At 45.1% G+C, this 20,373-nt stretch overlaps 1 protein-coding gene across 50 annotated transcripts in view; it reads right to left on the bottom strand.

The window, feature by feature from the left end:
* Window positions 1–20,373, bottom strand: part of MADD (MAP kinase activating death domain) — a 41,684-nt gene that overhangs the window by 17,215 nt on the left and 4,096 nt on the right. For 4 of the 50 annotated variants that reach the window (XM_072790663.1, XM_072790656.1, XM_072790642.1 and 1 more), the window contains exons 3-23: window positions 19,767–20,366; window positions 18,748–19,051; window positions 18,079–18,210; window positions 16,923–17,036; window positions 16,194–16,274; window positions 14,293–14,471; window positions 13,778–14,013; window positions 13,413–13,569; window positions 12,388–12,491; window positions 12,112–12,302; window positions 11,594–11,718; window positions 11,077–11,216; window positions 9,911–10,012; window positions 7,883–7,985; window positions 7,320–7,506; window positions 7,073–7,223; window positions 6,560–6,766; window positions 3,928–4,028; window positions 3,311–3,394; window positions 2,809–2,967; window positions 76–184 (exon numbers count right to left, since the gene is read on the bottom strand). In XM_072790663.1, the coding sequence (XP_072646764.1) occupies window positions 76–184; window positions 2,809–2,967; window positions 3,311–3,394; window positions 3,928–4,028; window positions 6,560–6,766; window positions 7,073–7,223; window positions 7,320–7,506; window positions 7,883–7,985; window positions 9,911–10,012; window positions 11,077–11,216; window positions 11,594–11,718; window positions 12,112–12,302; window positions 12,388–12,491; window positions 13,413–13,569; window positions 13,778–14,013; window positions 14,293–14,471; window positions 16,194–16,274; window positions 16,923–17,036; window positions 18,079–18,210; window positions 18,748–19,051; window positions 19,767–20,366 (3,566 nt within the window). Of the gene's footprint in view, window positions 1–75; window positions 185–2,808; window positions 2,968–3,283; window positions 3,395–3,927; window positions 4,029–5,006; window positions 5,061–6,559; window positions 6,767–7,072; window positions 7,224–7,319; window positions 7,507–7,882; window positions 7,986–8,345; window positions 8,406–9,910; window positions 10,013–11,076; window positions 11,217–11,464; window positions 11,719–12,111; window positions 12,303–12,387; window positions 12,492–13,412; window positions 13,570–13,777; window positions 14,014–14,292; window positions 14,472–16,193; window positions 16,275–16,922; window positions 17,037–18,078; window positions 18,211–18,747; window positions 19,052–19,766; window positions 20,367–20,373 lie in introns of all 50 variants that reach the window. The other 46 variants (XM_072790619.1, XM_072790635.1, XM_072790621.1 and 43 more) reach the window with 26 other exon arrangements.

The raw sequence follows: 20,373 nt of genomic DNA, 5'->3' as shown, positions 1-20,373 counted from the left end.
GTTCAGTGATACCCTCTTCCCCAGCCGAATCCAGCTTTCTTCCAGAGCAAAAGGTCTTCCCAGTCTGTTTCTCACCTAGGAGTCCCTCGTACAGATAGACCCGTTGGCTTACATCTTCGGAAGAGCGAACTGGGCTGCCCACCAGCTTCTCCTTTACACTTGGCTTCAAGCTATGGGCTTTCCCCTACAAAGAAGAGATGATAGGTCAGCTGCCCAAGGTAATGACAGGCCAAAATAAACCATGCAGTTCATTGAGAGGTCCACACACCTGTTACCCTTCATTAGCAACATATACTCTAGTAGTCCTGCTTTTTGCTACTCTGCCTGCCTCAAGGATTTGACCAGAAGTCAATCTGATAATGCTGCTTCTGTTACTGCCTCCTAAAACATGCAATCATGTTCTCATTTTATTTATCTTTACCGTTTAGTCTCTGTAAGACTTTTTGCTCTTGGGCACCTGGGTGGTTCAGTGGCTGAGCATCTACCTTTGGCTCAGATCATGATCCCAGGGTCCTTCGATTGAGTCCCTCATCGGGCTCCCCATAGGGAGCCTACTTCTCCCTCTGCCTATGTCCTGCCTTGCTCTCTGTGTCTCTCATGAATAAATTTTAAAAAAAATCTTAAAGAAAAGAACTCTTTGCTCTTAAAATTAATAAATAAATAAGGCAAATTCTCTGTAGCAGAAAGAACACTGGTTTTTGAAGTCAGACTAACCCAGGTTCAGATATCTGTCTCTTACTAGCTGTGTGATCTGAAATATAAAACTTAGCTTATCTGAGTCTTGTTTTCCTCAACTGTAAAAGGAAGACTAATAGTATTTACCTCATAGGACCATTAGGGAATTAAAAAAAAAAAAAAGATTTTATTTAGGGCAGCCCCAGTGGCTCAGCGGTTTGGCATCGCCTTTAGCCCGGGGCATAATCCTGGAGACCCGGGATCGAGTCCCACGTCAGGCTCCCTGCATGGAGCCTACTTCTCCCTCTGCCTGTGTCTCTGCCGCTCTCTCTCTCCTCTCTGTGCTTCTCATAAATGAATAAATAAAATCTTAAAAAAAAAAAAAAGATTTTATTTATTTACTCATGAGAGACCCAGAGAGAAAGGCAGAGACATAGGCGGGGGTCAGGGGGTAGGGGGGGATGCAGGCTCTCTGTGGGGAGCCCAATGTGGGACTTGATTCCAGGAACATGGGATCATGCTCTAAGCCAAAGGGAAATGCTCAACCACTGAGTCACCCAGGCATCCCCCATTATGGGAATTAAATTAGAAAATACATGTAAAGCACTTAACAATGTCTGGCTCATGACTGGTATTGGATAAATGTTAATTTCCTCTTTCCAACCATGTCTTAGAAATATCTGCCATTTCTGCAATATTAGACTTTCTATTCATTCAAAAAGATTTCAAATGGATTAAGAGGCAGATTTCATGCCCATTTCACAACTCATGCAACAGCATAGGCAGAGAAGGGCCCGATCAAAGGTTATTAAGGCAACACCTCATTAGTGTGTCTACACACCAGACTCCAGGTTCACAACCCAGTTCTTTGTTCAACGGACCATACTGACTTAATGTTATTTTTTTTTTCTTGCTAAGACAGCCTGTTTTTGAGCCAAGAAATTTAGGTAATTGCTCTCAGCAACTCAACTGTATGAAAACAGCCCTTGCCCACCGACATAGAACAAGTTAGAATTTGTCTCAGGAAGGGGACAAGAAAGCAGCACACAGCTGAATGGCTTCTTACAAGATTGCTAGCCTATAATGTCTATCTTAACCTCCAGAATGGAGGCACACTAGAAGGATTTAAAATACTCTCATTAAAATCGTCTATTTAGACTCAAGGAGAGTTAAGGTCCATTAACTCAAATAGCTCTCCTGACTCTCAATCCCATTTTCTACCTTTGCTCAGGGATGTCATTTGCTCTATTAGAAACACATAGAAAGCTCTGAGGGTGGGGATGATCACCAGTGTTAAATACCTGATTTCATTTAAATTTCATCTTCCATTCTCCCTACAAGCTCCTGTAAAGAATATCCATTCTCAACTCTGTCTAATAAAGTGACAAGCGTATCAGAGTGCTTAATGCTACCATCAGAGGCATGTATACACCAGAAAGCAGGGTGTTTAAAGGCAAGGACTAAACAGAATTACTTTAATTCCAACTGATCATTGGCTTTTTGTAGGATGTAGGGCAAGTGCTTTTTCTCCTAAGGCTTTGTTCCCCTCACCTGTCAGAGGAGATTAGTCACAGCAACATACTGAGTTGCAAACTTCTTGAAAGTGAGAATTACATCTTATTCATCCCTCTTTCTTTAGTACAGGATATACCTCTTAGTAAATCACTTAATAGCTATTTATTAATGAATAGAAATACCAAATAGCGTTAGAAACATACTAAAATAAAATGTTATTTTTAAATGCTAAATAAAGCAGTGACTGGAATAAAACCAAACTATTCCATAGCAAGAGGCAGACTGATAAAAAATGAGAGCTGTCATTGCCACAAAGGCATCTATCACTTTGTCTACTGTAAATATGGGTATAATTGCTACATAGGATTTGAAGCCCTTATCTGACTGGGTGGGGAGCCCAATGCATCACTGATTCAGGAGAGGGTCCTAAAAGCCCCAGATCATGGAGTCAAATAACTCCGAAAAAAGCCTTAGGGAACCTTTTCTTTGAAGCCAAATATTATGAGGATAATCCATTCCTTCGTCTTTCTTTCTAATTGCCCCTAACTTTTCATTCTTTTCTAACCCACTCCCCTCCCATGAAAGAAATGATCTCCTTTGTTAGTAAACAAAACTTACAAAGATGGTGCTGGTAGCAGAATTGGTCTCAATTTCACTATCAGACAAAGTGCCCCGAGAGCTTGCCAAGTGGGCGCTGCCTTCACCACCTGGTCCATCACCTGCATTGCTGCTCAGGTCACTATCTGCTCCAAGGGTCTCTCCAGAACTATTACTCACCTGGAAAGGAAAGAAAGGTAGTAAGGAATATTCCCCAGTGAAGGGGTCCCAGAAATGCCCAGCTGTTAGAGGTCTCTACCGCCATTAAAAAAAAAAAAAAGCAAAAGCACTGAACTTCAAAGGTGTGTCAGATAGCCTCTGGAAGTACCTTCTTTACAAGATGAGAAGCCCTGGGTGAAATCTCAGGGTCTGATCCCACGCACACAGACCTATGATAGGTGAGCATCTCCACCGTGAGAACCAAGCTGACATAAGACTAAGAGCCTCCAAGGGAGAAAGCAGCCCTTTTCCAAAGGGGAATTCACACCCCACCCACCGAGATGCCAGTGTGGTGTTCCCCTACCACGGTGCTAACTTCAGAGTCCTGACTTGAGCTTCGGATCATAACAGCTGGACTCACACCAATGACAGAGTCTGTATCAGTCCTCTGAAACGATAAGGGGACTCAAACACATTAGAGGAGGTATTGTATTTTCTTCCTTCTCCTCAACCCCAACCTACTATTATTATCCCTAAGTAGGACATGAAAAATATATTTTTTCCTGAATATAAGATATACATGACTTGCATAACAAAAAATAATAAACATTAAAGATATACACGCTCGCTATAGAAAATACATGGAAGAATAAGGAAACAAAAATAAACGATAAACCTGCCACTGACGTTAATCACTGCTAAGGTTTTAGTATATATTTCCTTTCAGTTTTTTCTACATACGTTTTAAAAATAAAACAGGAAGTATATACTGCATGTAGCTTTATAAAACATTTTTCCACGTCACCAAATTTTTGTCTTCAATAGATACTAATACCATATCATATGGATATATCACACTTATTTCATCATTCTCCTATTACCGGGCATGCATGTTGTTTTTTAGGTTGTCTTTTTTTTTAACTTAAATACTCTGAGATAGCAAATTTAGTGCTCACAATTCTCAACAGGGTTGTCACAAACCTGGGAACCAGATGTCAGGCTCACACCACTGTCTGCGCTGATCTGGGACTTTTTCTCCTCTGTCTCACCAAGGTCAAAGACGGGTTTGATGACTTCAGGCCCTGGGTAGGGGAAAACCTCTGTCACTCAGCACACAAAGGCCAGGGGCAGGCTGGTGAAGGGAGTGGGACAGCACACAGCCTGGTCCCCGACCGGCTCAGTGTGACCCAGTCACCTTTCCAGGGACTGCCTTCATATCAGGCCCCACTGGAAGAAGTCCCCAGATGCCTTAAGAACCAAGTAGGACAAATTAAACCTGTTCTTAAGGGGTTCTGAAGCCATCTTCACAACCTGAGAAAATTCTGAGCAAATCATTCTAAAACAGAAAGTTCCACAAACAAATGTCTAAACCACATTCCACTACACTCAGAGTTGGAGCTTCACTGGTGTGTGAAACCCATTAAGAGTCCCCAGGTCACTCAGTGCTTCCCCCAACAAATGTATCTAAAGGATCTAGAAAAAGACAGGTCCAACAAGATACAGAAACACCAACTGTTTCCGTGGACAGTGACTACCCCAACTCAACAACTTTCTATATTTGAAATAAAAACTGCCCTCACTTTTCCCCACCCACCCACCATGTTATGGCAGAAGGACAGAATGACAGAAAGCAAGAAAGCGTGCCTAGGCAAGCCACCAGAGAGAGCCAGGAAGCTACAGACTCAACACGGGGGGACAGCAACCATCTCTGCCAACTGCTCCCACAGGCCTTCCAATGGGTGAGGGAGAGATCAGCCAATGAGGGGCACTGAAATAGGCAAACATTCTCCCCACCAACTCTGGAGCAATAGAGAACCAAGTTCTAAGGGACTTTACTCGTAGACACCCTGATTACAGCCTGATTGCTAGGACGAGAAGGGGAAAGAAGCAGCCTACAAGCCATATACCTGTGAATCACATACCACCTACCTGCTTTCATTCCAAATACCCCCCAAGAGCAAATTTGGGGTGGGGCTGACAAAGGGAGCCTGCCCCAACTGGGCCTGGGGAGTTGGCAGGTATGGGAGATTTGGGAACAGGAAGGGGCATTTGTTCCTTACTCTGTTTTTCCAAAGCTTTTTGCTTTTTCACTTCCTGGTGCTTGTTCCACAATTCTACCCCAGATGCAATGTAAGCAGGAGAGAAAGACAGACAGAGTCAGAGGCTGGTCACAGAATGGAAACCCACCCACCCAAGCTGATTCAGTCTCAGGCATAAGATTACAAATCAAGAGCTAAAAAGGGATCTTCATTTTGGGAGGTTAAACAAATCAAGAGACCTAATGCCTTTCCACCCCCCACTCATGAACTAAAGACTCTTAATTCCTAACCTGAACCTTAAAGTGGTGGTGAAAACCCTGTAGAACATCAGATAGAACTGCCACTCACGCAGGCAGTTAGCATCCCTCCTTGCTGCTACTAAAAATCCAATTCATCCTCAGAATCAGTGTCTGCCCTGCCAAGTGACCCATTCTTAGCTAATCATCTGGAAAAATGCTTCTGGTAAAGGTGACACAGAACACGAAATGATCAAGAATAGCATCTTCACTGGGGTAAAGAAGAAAGAACATTAATGGTGGCATTCTTTTCCTGGAAGAACTTGTGTCTACATAATCCAACTCCTCATTTCCCAGATGAGCAGACAGAAAGACCCTGAGAAAGTGCTTTGCCCAAAGTCTCATTCCTAGCTGGTGGCAGAACAGGACAAAAACTCCAGACCTTCAGATTTGCAGGCGGGTACTTATGCTAGACCCGTCAAGCAGGAGGAAGGCAGAGTTGACTGCCTCTAGGACACTACTGTGCTGGCTAGAGAAGGGTAGCTCCCCAGTGAAGGCAACTGGTTCCTCACCACCATTAATGGGAGCATAAGACAACTGCCAGTGGTGTGGCGAAGAAGCAACAGTTACAAGCATACTGCCCAGGGAAACGGAACCAGAAAAAGACACAACCTAGATGACTCAAGGTCAAATACAGAGTGAGTCAAAAGGAGGTGACACCCAGAGGGCTCACTAAGGCACTGCCTTAGTGGGAATGGAGAAACACTAAATGTCAACAAGCTCTTAATCAAGTTCAGTAAGGAAACTTTTAAAGAGAAGTTGATTCAGAAACCTATACCTTGAGGTCTAGAACCCAGGGAAATGCGCTGCTGGACATACCCCAGAGAAGCAAATTTGAGGTTAGTGTAATGGTTGGATGGGAGTAAACTGGCCCAGACAATCATAATTTTATAGGCCAAAGACGCATCCCTAAACTTTCCTATAGCTTCCAGGAGCTCACGTGGCTCTCCACTGTGTGAAGAAATCCAGATGTCAGTAAAAAGAGGGACCAGGAATATAGCTCAGACTCCCTGCACTAAACCTCACTAGGCCTTCTAAGCAAAACTTCTATTCTTCCTCTAAGATATAGGTGAGGGTGGGGAAGCCTGTAAAGGAAGCATAAGGGATAAAGAAGTATAAAGAAATACCATCAGAAATGGATGCAGACCTACCTCCCTCTCTAGAAAGTAAAGCATGGGGAAAAGAAAGGCAGGATTCTGGATGAACTGAAAGAAGGAGGGAGAGGTATTTACGAAGCCAGAACCCTCCCTCCACCACACCAAACATAGTGATACATACCAACAGATGCTACAAAATTCTCTTCCTTTAAACTTCTGGTGTCTAGTTCTTTGGGACCCTTTCCTGCAGCACTTGGCGCCCGAGGGCCCAGCTGGGGAACTCTCAGCTGTGCCATAGCTTTTGGGTCCCCCCGCCCAGCCAGGCCAGGATCCTTGCCAACTGGTGTATTTACACTCTCTGTTGGACTTCTCTTCCGCTTGTCTGGTTCTAGGAAAAGATTGAATATAGGAAGGGGTCAAAATAGACAGTGAGAATCAAGTTATTGGGAATGAGGTGGGAGAAGCAAGGATACAGGAAGATACAGAATGAAGTACAAGAAAAGTAAAGCAGGTATCTTATTTTTCATGACAGAAAAATACCCAGTGCGTATAAACATGCATTAAAAAAATAAAATCCCGAAGCCTGATGGGAAGTAGCTTGGCCCTGGAAAACCTGTAGAAGAACAAGTTTGCTTTCTTCAGAGATCAGTGGGAGAGTTGTGGACAGCGCTTGCCCAGCTGCTGTAATCCCTACCTTTACTATAGTAGTGGGTCTGGGCAATCTCCAGAAGCCCAAAGATGCTGGCCATGCCACCCAGACCTGCGTGGGCATAGGACTGCTCCAGGCTGAGTACTGTGCACTTGAGCAGGTCTAACATCCCCTTGTAAACCTTTCTGCTGATCTCCTGCAACAATAACCCAGGGGCCAGAGTTGGCAAACCTGCCTGTGGTGTCCAGGTCCCTCTTCCAGTTGATTCCAGCTCCCCACCCTGGACACTGACCACATCGGGGATGACGTCCTGCCGGGCATCATCTTCTGACTGCACAGTTCGGTTCAGCTTGCTCAGGACAAAGACTCGCAGCTGCTCACTCTCCAGCAGCCGACGCACCTTTTTCATGTTGAGCCAGCCAACACCCTGGCCATCCAGCACGCTGTGTACCACTTCCTTCAGGAACTGCTGGTTCTCACTATGGGGTCCACACACCACTTCTGTAGTAATCAGTTTCTTTGCAGAGCACCCACCCCTTTCACCAGACTAGATGTTTGCCTCCAGGGGCAACACGGAAACAGGTCTCCAAACATCCAAGTCCCCTGCCTCCCAGCCCCACACCCCCTGCCAAGGGCCTGGTTTGCCTGCGTACCCAGCACAGCAGTCTCATTCTCCTCGCCGGTGTGGGCTACTACCGTCGCACGGGGAGTCAGTCAGAATGGGCAGTGCTCACAAGGAATGATTTCATCTACCCAAATGGGAGGTGCTCTCCTACTCCTGAGCAACCCTGAAGTGTGGTACAGCAATTGCTACCTCTATCATAGAACTTTTGAAACAGTTCAGTCATTTATTACCTAGAATTGCTGGATCGACCCTGAGGTGATGGAGGCTCTCTTTTCACTGTTGGGCTGTGTTTAATAACAGATGACTTCTGGTCCACTAAGGCCCTCCTGTTTCCTACAGCCAGGGAGGTAGGAATGAGAGACATCACTACTGTGGTCTGTAGCCTGTGTCAGCACCGCCGTGGGGAGCCACATTCCACACCCATTCCCCAGAAGGGCTGGGTGAGGGTGGCCCCAGGGCATCACACACAGGTAGAAACCAGCCATGGCAATGTGGAGGAAGTGGGGATGGAGACTCAGGCCACTCCACATGCACCAGCAGCACGCCCCATGGGCAAGCACGGGTGTCACGGGGGACGGGGCAAGGCAGGTCACTCATGTGATACCGCTTGCTCCATGAGGAGGATGGCCCTCAGGCAGGCACGGAAGATGCTAGGAAAAGAAAGATCATGCACAGCTCACGGGCAAGACCCACCTTCACCACTCCCGGGGCCGGCTTCAGTAACAATCTCCATTAGAGTATTTAGCCCAAATACTGGGACACAAAATACACAATTAGTAGGTGCACCATGATACCACAACCCCTATTCCCCTCAATGGAGCTGTAAGTCAGACAATCTGAGGATTTTCCCAAAGCTTAGTGCACATAACCTTAGTTCTCAGGCACCTCAGAGCTGGAAGCCAAGAGATCAGGAAACCACCAAGGCTCTAGGAAAGACCATCCTTAAGACTACGGTCTCTAAAAGCCAGGGGCAGGGTAAATGACACGAGGGATCTTCAGGTACTCAACAGGCACATGCGTGAAAGAGGGACCGCTGGATTTCATGAAACATCTAGCATAGGAGGGCCTGCTGGTATGCAGGGAGAGGAGACCCATCTTGCAGATGCTGTCATGGGAAGTAGGTGGGGGTGTGAGGATGGGAGGCGGATGGGAGTGAGAAGGGCAACAAATGAAGTGAAGCATCAGCATGCGATGGATGCATTTCAACTGCTTTCCTCCCCAAGTGCATCAAGTGAAGCCAGTGACGCTACCACTTTTCCACCCTTAAGCTACTGAGTCATGTGTGGGTTTGTGCCACAGCGCTGGTTAACCCCTTGCACCACTAGATGTTCTGTCCCTTTGCCCATCTACTTGATATTCCCAGCCCACCAAAGAACACTCCTTAGATTCCCGGAGCTTTTAATCACTGGGAAGAGGAGTTAGTTAAAATATATACAGAGCTGCTTGTCATTATGCTTTCTGCTATAATTAATTATCTCAGCACAATATCTAGAGAAAATAAACGAAAGTCAGAGAGTAAATTCAGAAGAGCCCTTCAGACTCTCAGAGATCACAAATGAAAATCAAATAAGGGGGACGCCTGCGTGGCTCAGTGGTTGAGTGCCTTTGGCTCAGGGCATGATCCTGGAGTCCCAGGATCGAGTCCCACATGGGGTTCCCTACATGGAGCCTGCTTCTCCCTCTGCCTGTGTTTCTGCCTCTCTTTCTCTCTGTCTCTCATGAATAAATAAATAAAATCTTTAAGAAAATAAAATAAAATTAAATAAGGTCTTAACTGCTCTTAGAAGCCAACCAATACCACCTGGTGCACCCAGGGGGCCCAAGTTGACATGAAGCCAAAGTAAGAGGCTTCCTGGCTCTATAAACACTGCCAGGCTCTCACAACCATCCCAGCAGGCTAGCTCCTTGGGATGAGGTTCAAACTCTGCTCGTTCAGTAGGAACCTGGCAGAGGACTGGTGGCAGCTGATGATCCCTGTTAATTATGTACATCTGACAAAGCTCCCCTCGGAAACAACAGTAATCTCACAGTTGCTGTTATCCTAAATGACATAACAGGGCCTTTTCTTCAGCTATGAAGATTGTTTCCATCTGAAAACCAGTCAGAGCCCACAGTGTGCAATGAAAGCCATGAGAAGCGGTATGAGGGGCAACAGCCAGATCAAATGAGTCGTCATACACAGGGCTCCTGACAAGCACCCAGAGGCCTGAAATATCTCCCAGAGAATCCTGGTTTGACAGAAGGAGGACTGTAGTTACCTTTCAGACTGGGGAAGGGGGTCGTCTTCTCTCGGGCACCTTTGGTCGGCAGTGTGAGGTTTGAAAGACTGAAGCTTGTACTGTGGTTTCGATACAGGCTGCCTGTCAAGGGAAGGGCGTGAGAGTGATGGGTTAGGAGCATAAGGAATCAAAGCTGATGACTGCACCATCATCTCCATCTTCCTCCTTGTCAAATATAATCTCAGTACTTCTGGTCTACCTTTCTAAATTATAGACTTAGAAAGGACTAAGTCTATAATTTATGGCAAACAAAGGGGCAAAGTGCCAGGACTGCTCAAAACCCAGTAACAACTTTCTCTCCACCTTCCATGGTAACAGCCAAGTCTCTCTTCAATGCTAACTCCACATGAAAGCTGACAGTTAATGCACTTTTGATCAGAAGCTAGTGCTGTCCCTACCTAGCTTCTGAAAAAACTCACAATCATAATTATCCCTGATGTTGGCTCTCTCTGATCCCTGGTCTGTCCCCAATCTTTAATTTATACCACCCCTCATTTCTGGAAATATTCTCTAGGCACAAAAGTCAACCTCCTATAGATTTTAAAGCAAGTTCATGAAAAAGTCCTTCACCAGGCAAAGAAGGTATTATTAGATACAGACCCAAATCAAACTTGACCAGAATATTTCTACAAAATATATGATGTTTAGGGGCAGCCTGGGTGGCTCAGCGGTTTGGCACCTGTCTTCGGTCCAGGGCATGATCCTGGAGACCTGAGATCGAGTCCCACATCAGGCTCCCTGCATGGAGCCTGCTTCTCCCTCTGCCTGTGTCTCTGCCTCTCTCTCTCGGAGTCTCTCATGAATAAATAAATAAAATAAAATAAAATATATATATATGATGTTTAGTACAATGACTACTTCTCAAAAAAAAAAAAAGAAAGAAAAAAATACAATGACTACCTTTTAGTTGACCAGCTATCTTACCTGAGATAGACTGAAACCTCTGGGGATAAAGACTACTTTGTCCCTGTCCTTTACTAAACTCCCATGAAAATTCCTTATTCACTATCACCCAAACAAACTGAATTGGGACTTGATAATAATGCCAATCCATCTCTACCTTTAAAGTTCTAAGAAGCATCCACCATGGCCAGGGCCTACTATAGAGAAAATGTGACAAAGGCATGAGAGCTGAAGGCACTTACTGGCAAAAGACATGATGCCCCCGAAGCCCTCGGTGCTGGTGTTGGAGACGGTGGAGGTGGGAGAGCTCGCTCGAGAGTCTGACTCTGCGTCTGAGTCGCTTGCCAGTTTCAAGCTGTTGGGCCGCAGCATCTTTTGAGCCCTTGAATGCACAGTGGCACCTATGAGCCCCAGGCAGGGGTACCTAGTCTTGGGAATGTGGGCCTTATGCTACACTGCTGCCACTGCTCCCTTCCCACAACTTCTATATGCCTAGATCAAAACACCACCTTGAGATGGCAGGCAACCAGAGCATCCAGACTTCTCCAACTTTCTGATTAACCCTCACCCGGGGTCCACTGTAGTGAGGTCCTTCAGTCACCCATCTCGAAGGAATCCCCAAGCTCTCACCGATTGCCATTGACATGTTGGCTGAATCGGGGAGTGTAACTTTCCCCCTGCTCATCATCCTCCTCCTCAGGGGGAAAGCCATATTGGGGCTCGAAGTATGGATTGTCATAGGTTCGCCGGCGCACTGACCCCTCTCCAATTTCTGTCTGACGCCTGTCCACGTTCGACTTGCCAATGCTGGGAGGCACTGTGGGGGGGGGCTTGGAGACACCTACTGCTGCCTTATCGTCCACCTCCGTTGAGTCGGCAGGTTCCTAAAGGCCACATTAAATAAAACCTGGTTACCTAGTGCCCAGCGACACCTTCCTATTTCTCAGTTTAGCAGGGCCACGCCAGGCCTATTAGGTTCCCATCTCCTATCCTAAGGGAACATGTGAGAAAAGAACTCTGTGACACCTCTGTTCTCTGTCTCTATAAACTATGCAAGACAGATCTTAGCTAAGTCCTGAAAAAGCCTAATGAGTTCCTTCTGGAGTCAAACTGTGTCTCCCAGGCTCTAAGCTAGGAGATCTACAGAAAGGAAGACAGGAAGATTGTGAAGAAAGAGGCAAATTAACAGCTTCAGCCTCATCTCTCTAATAGAGGTATGGCCCATATCCCAACTATCAGGTCTCACTTAGAATGTACCATTCTAAGTCCTCACGTACAGAATTAGCTCCATGGATGACAGTGCTGGGGCTACTGCTGGCAGTGGTGCTGGAGCTGGAGCGCAGTGGCAGGTTTTCCTGAGAGTTCTCACTGTCTGGGCCAGGTTCCTCTGATTCCTTCTGGTTTTGCAGCTCATCAATCTCCACTTCACTGGCATCCCCCAGGGCTGCGTGTGTCAATGGATCCACATCTGCCAACATCCAAGGTACAGACTGTACTGTCCCAGAGCCCCAAACCCTGCCCATTGCCAGCCAATCTCCCCCAAGGACACTTACTGGGAGTATCACCATTGATGTCACATTTCATCATTTCACTGACAAAGTCACCAAGGGAGGAGTAGGAAGAGCTTGAGTCATCATAATCCATACTATCACTGCCACTGCAGAGTGAAGAGCATAAAGATAAAAACAAAAATAAAAACATAATGGAAAGGAGGAGCAGGGAAAAGAATCAGCTATCAGCATTAGGAAAAAATACAAAAGGAAGGGCTCTCATACACATTCATACAGAGGAATATTAGCCATAAAAAGGAATGTAATTTTGCCATCTGCAACACGGATGGAGCCAGAGTATAATACTAAGCAAAATAAATAAAGACAAATACCATACAATCTCACCCATATGCAGAATTTAAAAAATGAAACAACCAAAGGGAAAAAAAAAAAAGATACAAACCAAGAAACCAAGAAAGAAACTCTTAACAATATAGAACAAACTGATGATGACCAGCGAGGAGGTGGGGGGAGGGGTGTGTGTGAAATAGGTGAGGGGATTAAAGAGTACATTTAGCACGGTAAGCACTAATGTGTAGAATTGCTGAATCACTGTATTGTACACTTGAAACTAATATAACGCTGTATGTTAACTTCACTGGAATTAAAATTAGAAGCTTAAAAAAAAAGCCATCTGCATGGCTCGGTTAAGCACCCAACTCTTGATTTCAGCTCAGGTTATGATTTCAGGATCGTGGGATCAAGTCCTACATCTGTTTTTTTTTTTTTTTTTTTTTTTTTTTTTTTTTAAGTCCTACATCTGTTTGTCTCCCTCTCCCTCTGCCTCTCCCTGTGCTCGTGGACATGCTCTCTCTCTCAAATAAATAAATATATCTAAAAAAAATAGAGGTGCACTGTTAACTCAAGGCCAGGGAACAAGATAAAATAAGAAAGTTAACACAAAACAATCAAGCAAAATATAACCAAGGCTTCAAAGACTAACATCTAAGTCCTATGAGACTTTGCCATCATGCTCAATAAGGGACAGTGAGAGCCTCTTTACCTTAAAAAGTGGTTCTACTGCTCACCTGTCATCAGTAGGGTCAGAGTCAGAGTCACGCTCTGGTGGCACACTCAGTGCCTCCGCCAGCTGGGAATTGCTATCATAGACTCGATAATGGATAGGCTGCAGCTGATGAGCATACCACTTTGGCTTGTCACCAATCAGGGCTGGATCAAACATGTCTACCCAAAGAGAAAAAAAGAATGGAGTTACCAACAAGGAGAAAAAAACAAACAAACAAGCAAAACATAAAAGAAAGACAGGAAAAAGTCTAGAGCAAAATAGGAATGGAAGGAGCAGGTCGCAGATGAGAAAAGGAAACAGCAAAGGGAAGAGCCATCAGGGGACAAGGGCAGAAGATGGGGCAGAGCAGAGGGCAGATGGACTCACTGTTGTGAATTCGCTGGAAGGCATAGTTGGTGGGGTTAAGGATCCATTCTCCAAAGTACTCCACAGCCTGTGTCCTGGCCAGTTTCTCAGCAAAAGGAGTCTGCCGGGGACGTGAGGCTAGAAAGGAGCCAGCTTGAAAAGCTACCACAGGCCGCGGGAAGAGACGCAGGGTACGTGTGTGCATCTGAAAGCCCTGCAGCACGTTGGGGGAGTTGAAGAAACGGACCATGGCCACTCTGGGGAAGAAGGGGATGGTGAGATAATCCGAGTCCCACACCTCGCACTGTAAGGATTGCTATGATCACCTCCCCGAGCCATCACTTCACAGGCTTCCAACATCTAAGGGAGAGGGATCTTAAACAATCAACAATCTCTTTCTTTACCCAAGGTCTAAAAGGCCTGGGAGTATGAGGAACTAGTTCTTCTCTTTGCGTTTACTAAGCTGGCAAATATAACTACCAACAGAGCAGAACCCAGTTTAAGAGCTCGTGATTATCTAGTCAACTTGGTCATACCTGGTTGCAACATCCACAGAATCTACATCATTGCCATAGATGAGTGGGTTGAATTCAGTGGAAGGTGTGGACTGCAAGTCATTAGAAGGCCTACCCAAGAGAAGGGGGATCTCTTGGCCTTCATGGAATTTCTCCAGATTGAGGATGGGCTGGGTGTTGAGACTCATGCTGGCAAGGGCCTGTGGAAAAACAAGAAATCCCCTATGGAACACAGATTCCTGGGCAGCTAGCCAATCTCATCTCCTAGGAAAGAGTGTTTGAAATAAGAATCTAAATACTTTAACCTTTAGAAGATAATTTGAATTATGTAGCCTTCAGTTTAAGCCAACCTGGCTCAAGGCAACTTGATCAAATCTGGAGCCCAGGGCAATAGTTTTCAAATTTATGTTAGCCATGAAATGTTGTTCTTCAGTTAAAATCTATACAAAAATATAAACAACTGAAACACGTAAAAGTAAAGTTTCTCTGAAGGACATAAAGAACCCAGAACTCCACAGGCTCCGTGTTCCCAGCCTAAATCAGCCACTAAGAGGCTCCATGGGGCAATTTGAAAACCACTGGTCTAGATCAGTAGTGCTTCTTAAATATTAATGAGCCCAGGAGTCACCTGGGAATGTTATTAAAATGCAGATTCTGGTTTAATATATCTGAGGTGATTCTGCACTTTTAACAACTGCAGGCAATAATACTGCTGGTCCATGGACCACACTTTAAGTAGCAGGGGTAAGAATACAGGATTAATGAGCCCAAGGATCTTAACTCCTATAAACATTTTTTTTTTCCTATAAACATTTATTTATTTTTTTTTTTTTTTTAAATTTTTATTTATTTATGATAGTCACAGAGAGAGAGAGAGGCAGAGACACAGGCAGAGGGAGAAGCAGGCTCCATGCACCGGGAGCCCGACGTGGGATTCGATCCCGGGTCTCCAGGATCGCGCCCTGGGCCAAAGGCAGGCGCCAAACCGCTGCGCCACCCAGGGATCCCCTTCCTATAAACATTTAAAGTACAATTCTACATATCAACCTTTCCATATCATTAATCATACTAAAGCAATCATCAAGAATGAAAACACAGCAAAGGAATGCAGAGAACTTCCTCAACTTGCAATCCTCAAGTCTCTGCAGTAACAAGACACCTTATTACATCAGCAGGGATGAAGCAAGTGAGAGGGAGAGGGATGCTACAGAATGACCCATTTAAACCCAAACAGGTAACTAGAGGTACTGCTGAGCAACTAAGACAATACAGAGATTCCTGAAGACCCTTCAAGTGAGAACAAGGATTCCTAAAAAGAAAAACGGAGGCATCTACTGGGAGTCCCAAATAACATACACAAAAGGGCAAATGAATGGAGTCTTGTCATATTTTACCTTCAGGTACTGTGTTCAGCATGCAGAAGAGGAAGAATATTGATCAATGAAAAATGTATTTAAAGGATTACTCAAAGAGAGGAATTTTTAAAGAAAGCATTCTACAGGGACCTAAAGATCAATTCAAGAGGGAAATATAAAAGGAATTATCCAAATGACTAGCTCCTTCCTGATAAGACCGAGAGAACGCTATACAGCCATAAAGAATGGTAGACATGAGGGGTGCCTGTGTGGCTCAGTCAGTTGAGTGTCCGACTCTCGGTTTCAGCTCAGGTCATGATCTCAGGGTGGTGGAATCAAGCCCCATGTTGGACTCCGCATTCTCCGTCTTCCTCTCCCTTGCACATACTCTCTCTCAAAATAAATCAATCTTAAAAAAAAAATCTAAAAGCCCTTTTTGAGATTCATTCTGACACCCAGAAATGGGACATACTTCTTAGCTAAGAAATTCTATTCCTCTTGGAGTCTGAAAGGATAGCTGTCCTAGAGTGGCTACTGCTCCCTTCCCTTTCTTCATTCTTCACCCACCTGCTTCAAATGCTTTTTCAGCTCCAATGATTCCGGTTCTGGCAGGATTGGTAGCACTTCTGCATTGGTGGGGGCAATCACCTGTACCAGGAAAAAGATAAAAGGCATGATCTTAGACTTAACTGTTCTGGAATTCTTCTTACATAAGGGTAAGTAACAGAAATAGGAAGTTATATACCGAATATTTCACGTATGTGAAAATATATTTTACTTATACATATATATATATATACATACGTATAAGATATGCACACATACATATAGAAAGAAATATACCTCAATGTTGCTGGTGACTATCTCTACATATTATTTAATAGGACTGTGTTTTTTCTTACAGTTTTACAACGAACACACATAAGGGTTCCTGGCGAAGTCTGAATGTATTCACATCACAGACTACTAATATACATTTTAAATCTTCACTGAAAGCCACTTACCAGAAACCATACCCCAGGAAAACCATTAGGTGATCTACACCCTAGGTGTAGTGGTCCTACAACACATGCTGCTCCAGATATAGCTTCATCCTGGCAAAACTAAATCCTCTGAGTCCTAACCAAGGGTCTCATAAGCCAATAATATAAAAGCTAAGCATGTAAAAAAATGATTTCAAGGAGTCACACAAGAGAGATCACCCAACTGAGGACCTTCCTGGAAATAATCTAGGAAAACACACATACACACACACAATCCTGTCCTAGACTCTAATACCTCAGTCAAGAACCTCACCCTATTGCTGTCCAGATCCACCAGCCATACATCATCAGGCATTTTGAAGTCCAGTTTGTAGAGGAAGAAGCTGGCAGGGACCCCGATGATGTACGGAGTTGGAGCTAACAGCAGCTGTGGAAAGAAAAAAGAGAGTAAGAAACAAAAACTAAACCTATTTTGATCACTTAATGAATCATGATTTTTTTTTAGATAAGGAAATGTAGATCTACAATCTCTTTTCCAAAACTCTTGAGGGTAGGTGTGTTTCAGTATTCACAATTTTCTAAATTTTAGAAAGGTAACAATGTATATTCTGCATATTATGTAATACCTGCAATAGTGTAGCCAGTAGCCTATTATTATTAACATTTACTTTTTTAAAAAAATATTTTTCGGGATCCCTGGGTGGCGCAGCGGTTTGGTGCCTGCCTTTGACCCAGGGCGCGATCCTGGAGACCCGGGATGGAGTCCCACGTCGGGCTCCCGGTGCATGGAGCCTGCTTCTCCCTCTGCCTGTGTCTCTGCCTCTCTCTCTCTCTCTCTCTCTCTCTCTGTGTGACTATCATAAATAAATTTTAAAAAATTTAAAAAAAAATTTTTTTTTTCATTTATTGATTAGAGAGGCAGGGGGATCCCTGGGTGGCTCAGCAGTTTAGCGCCTGCCTTCGGCCCAGGGTGTAATCCTGGAGTCCTGGGATTGAGTCCCACGTCAGGCTCCCTGCATGGAGCCTGCTTCTCCCTTTGCCTGTATCTCTGCTTCTCTCTCTTTCTGTGTCTCTTATGAATAAATAAATAAAATCTTAAAGAGAGAGAGAGAGAGAAGCAGCAGCGGGGAGGGTCAGAGGAAGAGGGAGAAGCAGATTCTTCGCTGAGCAGGGAGCCTGATGCAGGTCTCATCCCAGGACGTTGGGATCATGATCTGAGCTGAAGGCAGATGCTTAACCAACTGAGCCATCCAGGTGCCCCAACATTTCTTTCGGTAAGTAAAAACCATAAAAGCATAGGTTTTGCCATTAAATCAGTACATGAGGTCATGTTCTGCCGACAGGTAAGTTAAAATAAGGGATTGAAGATGAGTACTGATTTACAACTTCTTGGTATTGTTTGTTCTTCCTCAGAGCTGGACAGAGTTGGAAGATAGAGGTGACAAAGCCAGAAAACGCCTGAAACTCACCTGTTCTGCCGATGCCATGCAGGTGGGCAGCAGTGGGATTACAGGAAACATATACTCCAGTGGGTAGATCATTGCCACAAACGCCATCACAGACATGGAGAGGGCATTGTAGTCTCGGGACTGTAGCACCACCTGCCACAAGCCATAGAAGGATCATTCAGCAGTATAAATAAGGTTTATGAGAAAATAGTTTCCAATGCTATAATTTCTTTCTTTTCTTTTCTTTTCTTTCTTTTTTCTTTTCTTTTCTTTTCTTTTCTTTTCTTTCTTTTCTTTCTTTCTTTCTCTCTCTCTCTCTTTCTCTCTCTCTCTTTCTCTCTTTCTTTCTTTTTCCAATGCTATATAATTTCATTTCCATTTCACCATGCCTAGGGCTCCACGAGCACAGTTTCCACAATTATCTCTGCCCCATGCCTTACCTTCCTGGTCCTTGGTCCCCCAGTTCCAGGACCACTCATTGGAACAGAACTACTGATATTTCCAAAGCATTAAGTAAGTCTGGTTAAGGATAATTCGACTGAGTGGACAATCCTCTGAATACATTCCATTGATTGTACCTTAATTCAACCCACACCAACGGAGTACCTGGTGTATGTTACCTCCTAGAGACAAACATATGAAAAAGACATAGTCCCTGTCCTTAAAGGTCTAGAGAGCTGGCTCTCTCACCTTGTGCTCTAACAGGATGCAGGTTAGCACCTGGAGACAGGCATCCACACCCAGAAGTTCCAAGGGAAGGTGCAGTGGGAAATCCACTAGGGTGAATCGAGAAGGGTCTGGAAGAGCAAAGGTCAGAGCTTGTTGGAGCTCCTGGGGTAGGACCTCAATGTCCACTCGCTTCTGCCCAGAGACAGGCACTGGGGAGCGTAGCAATCGATAGATCCAGGCCTCGATCTCTCGAAGGTCATGAAGAAGGGCACTTGACTTCTCCTCCACTAGCAATGATCCAGTAAAGATGCGCCACATAGTGTCCCTGAGGAGCACACAGCAGGAAACAGACACGTAAGCACCAGGAGCTGACACCCCGCTGCAACACAGTGTAACCTTACAGTAAAAATGATGACAACTGGAAATGCCCACTCTCTGGGCTTGGCTAGGATCAGAGGGTATGTACAAGAGTGAGAACCACTGTTAAAATGTATACATAGCAGTACTTATTGTCCTGCCTGCATAAGACATCGAGCTCCAAACAGTCCTGTGTTAGGAAGTCTAATTCCCCAGTATTTCCCTTAGGAAGCACTAATATACTGTGTTTAAATAGGTATATGGGGCAGCCCGGGCAGCTCAGCGGTTTAGCGCCTGCCTTTGGCCCAGGGCAGATCCTGGAGTCCTGGGATCAAGTCCCACATCGGGCTCCCTGCATGGAGCCTCCTTCTCCCTCTGCCTCTGTCTCTGCCTCTCTTTCTCTCTCTCTCTCTCTCTGTGTCTCATGAATAAATAAAATCTTAAATAAATAAATAAATAAATAAAAGGTATATGAAGGACCTCGGGTTATTTTTTTAATGATTGATTTTTTTTTTTAAAACAAAAGTTTATTCTTAAACATACATCAAGATCTAAGACAACACTTCATTCTAGCTAGATGAAGGACCTCGGGCTTTAGAAGAAATTTCCTGCCCTTCACAGACCAATTAATACCTCATCATTCACTGCTTCCCTCTCTTCTAAGTGTCAGTGGCAAACCATACCTTTGTATACCTCGAGGGATGCCTAGTTTCTTGCCCAGCAGCCGCTCACTGCAGCAATCCACCAGACGTTTGAGGGTGTACAGACATTCTCGGAAGGTGGAGAAGAAGGGATAGTGGCTGAGCACGCACAAGGATGTCAGAGTACTATTGCGGGAGCGGCTTCCCGTCTTGGCCCGGGGTTTGCCCCGAGGAGACTGAGTCACATTAGGGGGGGCAGAGTCAGCACTGGGAGGCTGCAGGGACAAGCCACTCTCTGAGCTCTCAGTGCCAATCTCTTCTGGGGCACAAGTAGCACGGGGTCCTTCCTTCCCACGGGACCCTGCCCCCCCATCCCCCTTGTCCTTAGGCATACGCTTCTGGAAGGAGCGGTAGAAGTTAACACAGATGCCATAACGAGTGACTCCAGTGTCCTTGTCAGTGAGGGTGAAGACAAAAGAAGTATCATCCCGCAGGCTCATGCGCCGCTGCCGCACACTCAGACAGCCCTCTGGTTGGCAGAAGAACACTACATCTGGGGGCAGGGGAAACTCAGCGTGGTCCTCCAGTGGATAGCGCCGTAATAATTCAGGAGTCTGGGCCACACTATCACTGCTTGGGTGCCTGAAGA

This window comes from Canis lupus, chromosome 21 (assembly GCF_048164855.1).
Source record: "Canis lupus baileyi chromosome 21, mCanLup2.hap1, whole genome shotgun sequence".
NCBI classification, from domain to species: domain Eukaryota; kingdom Metazoa; phylum Chordata; class Mammalia; order Carnivora; family Canidae; genus Canis; species Canis lupus.
The sequence above is the reverse complement of the archived record's forward strand: the minus strand, read 5'-3'. Positions and strand labels throughout refer to the sequence as shown.